Source organism: Marmota marmota, unplaced genomic scaffold (genome assembly GCF_001458135.2).
Source record: "Marmota marmota marmota unplaced genomic scaffold, marMar, whole genome shotgun sequence".
Taxonomy (NCBI): domain Eukaryota; kingdom Metazoa; phylum Chordata; class Mammalia; order Rodentia; family Sciuridae; genus Marmota; species Marmota marmota.
In genome coordinates, this window is record NW_025999900.1 from 37,466,483 (window position 1) to 37,477,552 (window position 11,070).

General features: G+C 37.4%; 1 protein-coding gene across 1 annotated transcript in view; it reads right to left on the bottom strand.

The window, feature by feature from the left end:
* Window positions 1–11,070, bottom strand: part of Tox4 (TOX high mobility group box family member 4) — a 16,036-nt gene that overhangs the window by 1,983 nt on the left and 2,983 nt on the right. Inside the window, exons 3-5 of the mRNA XM_048799520.1 lie at window positions 6,068–6,310; window positions 4,730–4,990; window positions 4,159–4,389 (exon numbers count right to left, since the gene is read on the bottom strand). Coding sequence (XP_048655477.1) covers window positions 4,159–4,389; window positions 4,730–4,990; window positions 6,068–6,310 — 735 coding nt within the window. The remainder of the gene's footprint in view (window positions 1–4,158; window positions 4,390–4,729; window positions 4,991–6,067; window positions 6,311–11,070) is intronic.

An 11,070-nucleotide genomic window follows, 5' to 3' on the forward strand; every position in this document is an offset into this window, starting at 1 on the left:
AAAAAAAAAAAAAAAAAAAAAATCCCGCACTCTTAAAAATGACTGATAATTCTGTATTATTCATCAGTGAATATAGTGAATGACAATGCATCTAGCTCTGATCCCAACTCTGAGAGCCCAAAAGACAGCCCCCAAGACAGACTCACTCCATTGAGCATGCCTCTGAAAGTCAAGCATCAACAAGAGTCTTGCCAGAATAACCTCTAAAGTGAAAATCAATGCATTCTCACTTCTGTAACAGCAACAAAAAAACTCACTCTGGCCCCCAAACTAAGATCAGTAGTATTCTGCTTAGACTGAGTCTGTCCATAACCTTTAAGAATGTGGTAAATTGCTTGGCAAGATAGTCACAGAATTCCTCCCAATCTGCACTGCCTTTGTCTTATCAAAAGCTAGGGCAAAGAGGCTAAGGCTTTGCTCAGTGGTAAAGTTCTTGCCTTGTATGTGTGAGGCACTGGGTTCAATCCTCAGCACCACATAAAAATAAAAAAGATACTGTGTTGTTCACCTATAACTAAATAAACATTAAAAAAAAAAAAAAAAAGCTAAGGCATAGCCAGGCATGGTGGTGCATGATTGTAATGCCAGTGACTCTGGAGACTGACACAGGAGGGTCACAAGTTCAAAGCTAGCCTCAGCAACTTAGTGAGGCCCTAAGGAATTAGCGAGACAAAACAAAAAATACTGGGGACGTGGCTCAGTGGTTGAGAGCCCCTGGGTTCAATCCTGGGTATTAAAAAACAAAAAACTAGAGCATATTTCTCATTTTTTAAATCTGGACCAGCTCTTATGACTTGTTTGATCATCACAATGTAATTGAAGTGACACTGAGATTTAAGAGACTCGTGAGGCACCTATTTTCCCATTCTTGGAATGTTATTCTTTGGTCTGCCATACTGTAAATAAACTAGTCTAACCTATTTGAAGAAGAACCAACATCTTAGCCAATAGGTAGTACCAACTGCCAGTTATGGACAAAATAGTCCTGGGCATCCATACTAGCTTTCCCGCTCCATGCCTGGTACTGCAGTTTGAACTTGGGGCCTCATGTAGGCTAAGCTACATCCCCAGCCCTCACTACCATTTGATTACAATCAGTGATTAGCCAGGTACAATGGCACATGCCTGTAATCCCATGGAAACTGAGGGTGGAGGACAAGTTGGGCAACTCAGCAAGACACCGTCTCAAAATAAAAAGCCTCTGAATACAGCAACAGAAAAACTAATCAATCCCCACAACCATATGAAATAATAAATGGCTGCTGTCTTAAGCCATTAAATTTGTGGTAATTCGTTCAGCAGCAGCAGATAACTGATAGAAATTATCTGCAATAAATTCAGCTTTTTGTTTCAAGTATTAATAAGACTTGCTTTGCTATAAGACATGAGTCTAGGGGAAGTCACTTTTAATTGTTGTATCTTATATAGTATCAATTTTCTTTTTGAAGAGACAGGGTCTTACAAAAAAAAAAAAAAATCCTGAGTTAAGGATGTACACCATTCATTTTATTTTTTAGGGAGATTAATGAGATTCTAAATACAAACTTTTACAGTTAAGATCAACATGCAACTTTTTAAGAAATAGCCTAATATCAAAAATTGGAAAAAATAAAAGCTTAGAAACATTAAATATTTAAATATCACAGAGTTAATAGATACACGAGGAATTATGAGAGAAATTATTAATGGAAAGCACATATGATTTTGAGTTAAAACAATCTAGATTTGTGTCTCAATAGTACCATTTAAAAGTTTTATGAGTCTCCACTCTCAGTAAAGACGGGTAGGGGGAATGGGTGTGGTGGTGCATGCCTGTAAACCCAGCAACTCAGGAAGGAGAAGCAGAGGCAGGAGGATCACATGTTAAAGACAGCCTCAAGCCAAGTGCGATTGTTGCACACCTGTAATTCCAGGGACTCGGAAAGCTGAGGCAGGAGGATCCTGAGTTCAAAGCCAGCCCCAGCGACAGCCAGGCACTAAGCAACTAAGTGAGACCCTGTCTCTAAATAAAATACAAAATAGGACTGGGGATGTGGCTCAGTGGCCAAGTGCCCCGAGTTCAATTCCCAGTACCCCTCTGCTCCCCACCGAAAAAAAAGCCTCAGCAACTTAGTGACTACCTAAAAAAAATTTAAAAGGGCTGGGGATCTGACTCAGTGGATAAATGTCCCTGGGTTCAATCTCCAATACCAAAAAAATAAAGAGGGGTGGGGTGAGGGGAGGAATGGTGGCTATTTTACAGGTATGGAAAGACAGTTTACCAGCGGTGCTTTATCACTGAGCTATATCCCAGACCTATTTAAAAATTTTCTATTTTGAACCAGGTGCAGTGGCACACACCTGTAATCCTAGTGACTCAGGAGGCTGAAACAGGAGGACTGCAAGTTCGAGGCCAATCTCAACAACTCAGTGAGGCCCTAAGCAATTTAGAGAGTCTCTATCTCAAAAAATAAAAAGGGCTGGGATGTAGTTCAGTGGTAAAGAACCCCTGAGTTCAATCCCCACTACCAAAAAAAAATTCTATCTTGAGACAGGGTCTTGCTAAGTTGGTTAGGGTACAAACTTGCAATTCTCCTGCCTCAAACTACATATATGTGCCACCATCCCCAGCCTAGATGCAATATATTTCTTCTCTGTGTGTGCGTTATAAAATTTATTGGTGTAGGCATTCAGACACTTCAAGGTGGGAAAGATGATATGCAGATTCTACTACCAGGTGCAAAAGAAAACTGTGTGGGAAGGATGTACATCTGTAAATCTGGTGCATATCAGCAGTAGCATGACTCCAAAGGTTAGATAAAAGTGCTTAATCTGGGGGAAATTCAGAATCACAAGGCAAGGTATTTTCCAATCTAAAACACTAAGAAGAATGAATTGAACATAATGTTCCTCTGTTTATATATGAATACACAACCAGTATAACTACACATCATGTTCAACCATTAAGAATGGGATCCTAATTAGAATTAGTTATACTCCTGATATGTATAATGTCAAAATACTTTTAGATATACTGTCATGTATATCTAAAAAGAACAAATTTAAAAAATTTTAAAAACCCACTTCCAGCTGTGGTGGCGAATTCCTGTAATCCCAGCAGCTGGGGACGATGAGGCAGAGGCAGGAGGATCGCAAGTTCAAAGTCAGCCTCAGCAAAAAGCAAGGCACTAAGCAAACTCAGTGAGACCCTGTCTCTAAGTAAAATACAAAATAAGGCTGGGGATGTGACTCAGTAGCCAAGTGCCCCTGAGTTCAATCCCTGGTAAAAAGGAAAAAAACAAAACAGAACCCACTAAGAAACAGTACCATTTAATGAAAAGGGAAATCAACCTTTAAGTACATCAAAAGGGGTTAAGAGTAATGAGAAGAAAATTTGCATTTTTGAGGTACAAATGAGTGTTCCATAGAGGGGCATTAATGGCAAACCCTGCAGATAAAAAATAAAGCCCAAATCGCTGGTTACATAATTCTAAATTTACATGTAATGAAGGCAAAGCAATAGGCTCAAGTTATGGCCTGCCAAATATTTATACCATAAATATTTATGGAATATTTTTAGAAATTTTGATGCAATTTTTTATATTACTTTTTTACTGAAAATTTCTTTTTAATTTTTAATTTTTTAGTTGTTGATGGACCTTTATTTTATTCATTTATTTATATGTGGTGCTGAGAATCGATCTCAGTGCCTCACACATGCTAGGCGAGCTCTCTACCACTGAGCCACAACCCCAGCCCTGTTATTGATAATTTTAAAATAGGCTTTATGTGTTAGGGACGTAGCTCAGTGGTAGAATGTGGCTTAATGTGCAAATTTCTGGGTTTCACCCTCAGCACCACAAAATACATATATAATGTATTTAGATATAATGGGGTTTTCTGAATTCAGTGTACAGCTGGAACTTCTCATAGGATGATATGTGAATGCCATTAACAAAAAGCTGACAGATAAGGAAGAAAGTTGAAAATATAAGACATGCCTATAATCCCAGTCACTCAAGAGGCTGAGGCAGAAGGATTACAAGTTACAGGTCAGGCTCAGCAACTTAGTAAGACTTTTTCTCCCATAAAAAAGGAAGAAAAAAAGTTGGAAGAAAACCTTTTTTTAATCTTAAAAACTTCTGGAGCATTCACTATCCACATTTCTTTTTTCCTTACCTGTTTTTGTTCCTCTCCAAGACTGTCCCACATGGAAGCCACAATTTTTGAAACCTCTCCAAAGGTGGCATTAGGATTCTGTCCCTTGATGGCAGCCTGTGTATCACGAAAGAATAAAGCATATGCTGAAACTGGTTTCTGAGGTTCATTAGGATCTTTCTTTTTTCTCTTCTTTGGGGCCTTCTGCTTTTTCCCTGCTTCCACTACCACTGTCTTCTGACTGGGAAGTTGCTGTAGGAGAGAAAAGAGAGAGAATTATAAGATGGAAGAGATCAAGTACTATTGTTTTGAGAACTATAAGAAAATGATTTTTATATGGGGGAAATAGCCACATGCATGAAATTTATGCTAAAAGTAAAAGCAATAGGTTTAAAAGTTATGAGTAAAATATATGAAGACCAATAAGAATAGGGATTGAGAGACTGGAAGTTGAGAGGTGGGACCCCACAACCCAGAAGGAAACAGGAGATGGTGGGGTAGGAGCAAAGAGTACTGATTAGGAACTAAAATTTATGCTAAGAGTTTTGTCCTAGAACATCATGTTAATTAATTTTGGCAGGGAATGCCTCACCCTCCGGAAATCCTCAACACCATCCTCATGAAGTGAACTTGTAGGTGAAGGGGTGGTTGAAAGACGATCCTCAGGTGACTGGGCAGGTGGCAAGATGGTGCCACCCCCTAAGCTCAAACCCAGTTGAGAACTCAGTTCTGACTGATCAATGGTGGTCAACTGGCTATGCCCCATCAAGCCAGAGGTCATGTCTGTCATTGGTACATCAATTGTAACAGGTGGGTTGGCACTATACTGAGTTCCTATAGAATGGTCCAAGTCCTGAGAGAAGCAAAAGGACTAATTAAACACTAAATATAAAAAAGCACCACTTCCCCGCTGAATGCAGGACAGCTTATACTTTGCTTACCCAGACTGTATCATAATTTAAACTCTACAAAACATCAAATAATCTATCTACCTAAAAAACATATTAAGCATTTAAAAAATGTACAGAGATTAGCAAATCCACTTCTTTGCATTCAAAGGCCTATTCTAAAATAACTAAAAATAATCAGAGAAGTTTTAATCTTGAACATGTTACCTTAAAAAGCAAATATTTACTCAGTAAACTGTGATAGAGACAACACATACGAACAAGAAAAACTTTTTTAAAAATTTGTTTTTTGGTACTGGGGATTGAACCCAGGGGTGTTATACCAATAGTTACATCCTCAGCCATTTAAAAAATTTATGAGACAGGGTCTTTCTTGTTAACTTGGGTCTCACTAAGTTGCTGAGGCCAGCCTGGAACCTGTGATCTCCTGCCTCAGCCTCCCAAGTCACTGGGATTACAGGCATGTGCCACCAAGTCCAGAAAAAATAATGGCATTTAAAGCTGCAAAGCACAGGCAATTAAAATAGATAAGACCAATATTAAGAGCTGTTTGACAACAAATATAGAACTGTAGACAGGCTACTGGATATGTGCTGGAAACTCAACAATTTAACTTACAGCACATAAAAATCCACAATTAACACTACATTAAATTCAAATAATTTTAAAATAAATCTGTCAATGTGCCAACTACCATACATTTTAATTCTAGGATGTGAAGGCCACAGTAAAAAGGAGAAAAAAAAACAACATTATTTTTGTTCCCCCCACCCGCCCAAAAATCATAACATATCATTTTAAGGGCTGACATCAGACATTTTATAATCTAAAATCATTTTTCAAGTAAAACTGACCCAGATAGTAACACTCTTTTATTCAGGTGATATTAAGTCTTCGTTGGTGAACCTTTAGCAACAAGAAAAACCCAAGTAATACCCAACTATTGTAGAAAATAAAGAGTAACTTTTGTCTTCCCTAACACTATGCCCATGAATTTAAGTGAGCCTAATGATGCCCCTTACCATGGTCAAGCCCCCACTCAGGAGCCCCCCGCCCTGCTCCATCAAGCCATGGGTCATGCCCACAGGCATGTCCAATGTCTGGACCCCATACTGGGCTGAAAAACTGCCATCCTGTGAGGAGGAAGGGTCTGCCAGGTCATCAAAGTGGCCAACCACATCTGAGACAGCCAGTGAGGGATCAGAATCCAAGGAGATAGGTGGGATTTCAAATTCCTCATCACCCAAGCTTGGTGTATGGAATGTCTGTAGAGGGAAAAAGGGAAAAAGAATTAGTAGAAAGAGGAAAAACTCCAAATTGCTAAGTTAAAAAAAAAAAAAAGAATGGCAAGGTACTAGAGATTTTCAGTATCTCTTTTCAGCTTGTGATAATATTTTTATTCTAGTTTAATTTTACAAATACCATTCCTCTTTCTCATGGCTTTGATCATATGACACACATAAGTCACAAGCCTGCCAACATCAATCACAATTTTCAATTTTTTTTTGGTGGTGCTGGGGATTTAACTCAGGGCCTTGTGCATGAGAGGCAAGCACTCTACCAACTGAGCTATATCCCTAGCCCCCCAGCCCACAATTTCTAATTCTTTTATCTCTTATTAACCTTAACCATCTTGGTTGCCCTAAATTATTGTCTATTGTTCTAATGAATAATTTTTTCAGTCCTAATTAGGAACCAGCCTTTATATATAACCTGTTTAACTGTTACTTAAAATTTCTCTAAATATTTAATAGATTAAATTACACTTAACTGTCAAACCACAGAAATTATTGTTGACTTACCAATTATCTTTGTTGTTATGTTCCTTTGATGCAAATCCTGATACTGTCATGGGAAACTTATCCTCCTCTAAAATAGCTGCACATAAAATCTACCTCTCCTCCATTTTAGAAATTATAATTTCTTTTCAGCATGGGGACTGAACCTAGGGCCTTGCACATCTAGGCAAGCCCTCTACCAGAGTTACATCTTCAGCTAGAAATTATAATGTTAAAAAAAAAAATAAGATTCCTATTTATACAGGATTTTGGGGAAAACCCAACAATGCCAAGATATGGATGGATAACACGAAAGAGAAAGAGCCTGCCAAAGCCAAAAGGCAAACTAGTTCTTTTAGCAGTTCTTGACTAGTCTTGGTCTGATCAAAACTTTCTGAAAGAGATGGAACGAAAAAAAAAAAAAAAAAAAGAACTTCTACTGGCTAAAGACCCAATCCCTTCCTCTTGGACCAACTAGACCAATAATTCACTCTTTCTATTCTGAATAGGACCACCCCACACAGAGCTAAAAGCAACATCTAATCTCAGATATAACTGCCATGATTCTTTTTTGACACCAAAAACTATAATGGAAGATATGTAGCAGTAGAGCATTATAAGTAACAGCAAAAGACTAGTGTCAGAAACACCTGGGTTCAAGTACCAGCTCTGCCACTTACTGTATAACCTTGAAAGGTTTTCCTCATCTATAAAGCAGGGATTATAATGGTAATCACCTCATATGGCTGAGGAAAAAATGGGATTTAGTGCATAAAGCTTATCACATTGCCAGATACATATAATTGCTTAACAATAACCATTTTTTAAAAATTACTTTTTATATAGTTGCAGATGGACAGCATGCCTTTATTTATGTTTTTATGTGGTGTGGAGATCGTACCCAGTGCCTCACACATGCTAGGCAAATGCTCTGACACTGAGCTACAGCCCCAGCCCAAAACCAACCTTTTTTAAAAAAATATATTCTTTAGTTGTCAGTGGGCCTTTATCATATTTATTTATATGCAGTGCTGAGAATCAAACCCAGTGCCTCACACATGCTAGGCAAGCGTTCTACCACTGAGCCACAATCCCAGCCCCTAACCAGTTTTTTTTTTTTAAATATTTATTTTTTAGTTTTCGGTAGACACAACATCTTTATTTTATTTTTATGTGGGCTGAGGATTGAACCCAGCGCCCCGCGCATGCCAGGCAAGCACGCTACCGCTTGAGCCACATCCCCAGCCCCCCAACCAGTTTTTAATGATAATATTCTAATAGTTAATTTGCCACCTGCCCCAATAAATTAACATAGGTATCTAGAATTATAGAAACTTGCCTGCAAGTGCTCTCTCATTGAGCTATATATCCTCAGCCCTATCAATAAATTTTTTTTAAGGAACTCCATAAGGTTCCTCTAGACACAGAAAGGGCCTCACTATTATCAGTTTGTGTTTTAATAAAGACATAGCTGGAAGAATACGTCCAGTTAGTAGAAATTAGTAAGAAAAAAAGTATGCCTGTGAAATATTCAACCTCTCTAAGATATATTGGCAAAAAGAATAAAAGTTTTTAAGAAGACAAAAAAATTGTTTTCAGGCTTTGTTTCTACATTTCCTCCTCGTTATTTTACTTTGATAAACATTTGTATTTGTGTGGGATATAATATGACTAGTATACAGTGTTTAGGAGCAAGTATGTTTGTTGTTTTTTGGTACTGGGGATTAAACCCTGGGGTGCTTTACCACTGACCTGCATTCCCAGCCCTTTTTATTCTTTATTTTGAGACAGGGTCTTATTATGTTCCTGAGGCTGTCCCTGAACTAGTGATCCTCCTGCCTCAGCTGGGATTACAGGCATACACCACTGCCCCAGGCTAAGCAGGCAGTTCTTGATGGAAAAAACTAAAATTTTCCCAAGGAACTCAGTTTTTCTCAGTATACAACTCATAATTTCTGTTATTGTAGGAAAGTTCTTTAAGATTTTTTTCCTGAAATTTCAGTTTAGATTCATGTGAGCATTTTTCAGGAAGGAACAAGATGTTTTTTTTTATCCTATTCTCAGGCAAACTAACAAAAAAACTTAAGAGGGACAGGGAAAAGAATCAAGGGAAACATTTACTGTACTAGATTAATAACTGAATATTCATTTTTATTTTGTTAAGATACAGATTTCTTTGGTAAAGCAAAAGATGCCTATCCTTTTCTGCTTATCACAACAAATAAAAAAGCTTCTCTGCCAAGATAGGAAAAATGATACTGTTTGTTAATGAAAAACTCCAAAAGAATCAAGATTCATATTCAAAACAAGGAACTAGTGTTCTATAAGTGACTACTACGACTCATAAACCATCAGGCCTGATTTCATGGACTACACCAGACATGGAAAAACTGCATTGTTTCAGATCAACAAGGCATTCTTTCTAAGCACCACCCCTTGGCATATGAAAAACAGCTTTTTATTTAGTATCTCTGGCTTTTATTGTGGCTTTTTGTTGTTGTTTACTTTTATTTTTTTCCATTAATTATAAATAGTAAGATAATAGCAATTATCAAGAACACAGAAGGGTAACTTTATGTTATACAAAACATAAGGGTTTACAAAATTTTTTTTTACATTTTTTTAGTTGTTGATAGACCTTTATTTTATTCATTTTTTATATATTGTGCTGAGAATTGAACCCAGTGCTTCACACATATGAGACAAGTGCTCTACCATTGAGCAACAACCCCAGCCCAGGGTTTACAAGTCTTTTACTGTAACATCTGTAAAATTAGGGGTAAAATCCACAATGAATATCCATTTTAATGGATCTATTTTGTAACTTTTCACTAGTAATAATAAAACCAAGTTAGAACTGTAGCAAATATTAAAGTGAAAATAAATTGTAAGGGGACTTAAGGAGAAAATAGGAACATGATGCAGCTACCTTCTCACTCAGCTTTTCTTTCATCTGTTAAATTACTGTATCTTTCTGGGAAGGGGTCAGTTTTAGAATTACAGATTATAAGGAACGATGCCTAGATAATGAACAAAAAGTTGAAAAATACCAATTCCCTTCCTTTTCGCATTACCCCATACCAAAACCCACAATTCATCATTTCCTCCTTTATTATATTTATTTATATATATGTGGTACTGAGAATCAAACCAGTGCCTCACACATGCTAGGCAAACACTCTGCTGCTGAGCCACAACCCCAGACTCCATCATTTCCTCCTTATTATATTTTTAAAATTTTTTATTTTTATTTTAAGGCTGGGGTTTTGAATTCTCCCACATTGAAGCCTCCCAAATGCAAAGCACAAGCTCTACGATTGAGTTTTACCTCCAGGTATGCATTACTACTTTAAAAAAAACAAAAACACACTTTTTTTTTTTTTTTCTCCTTAGGGCTGGGATTGTGGCTCAGTGATAGAACACATTTGCCTAGCATGAGGCACTGGGTTAAATTCTCAGCACCATGTATAAGTAAATGAATGAAATAAAGGTCCATCAACAGCTTAAAAAAATATTAAAAAAATTTTTTTTAGTTGTAGGCAAACACAATACCTTTATTTATTCTTATATGGTGCTGACAATCAAACCCAGTGTCTCACATGCGGAAGGCAAAGACTCTTGAGCTACAACCTCAGCCTTGACATTACTTCTCTAAATAGCTTTTTTTCTTTTTAATTCACTTTAGAGAACTTTTAATCTAAATGCTATTTATTCAACACTACACTAGTACACCAAGTTATTAAAATAATTGTTCTTTTGCCAGGCCTGGTGGCACACAACAGTAATCCCAGTGACTCAGGAGACTGATGCAGAAGGATTTCAAGTTCAAGGTCAGCCTCAATAATTGAGGGAGACCCTCAACAACTTGGCGAGATCCTATCTCAAAATTAAAAAAAAAAAAAGGATAGGGCATGTACGCACCCCTTGGTTCAATCCCTAGCACCTCCCACCCCACAAAAAAATTTCTCTTAAAATTTGATAGAGCACAGTGTGGAAGTACATGCCTGTAATCCCAGACTTGGGAACTGAGGCAGAGGATTAAAAGTTTGAGGCCAGCCCCAGCAACTTAGCAATACCCTGTCTCAAAATTTAAAAAAAAGTAAAATAGGGGCTGGGGATGTTGCTCAAGTGGTAGTGTGTTTGCCTAGCATGCGTGAGGCACTGGGTTCAATTCTCAGCACCACATAAAAATAAAATAAAGATAATGATGTCCAAAACCTAAAAACTAAAAAAAAAAAAAAAAAGGG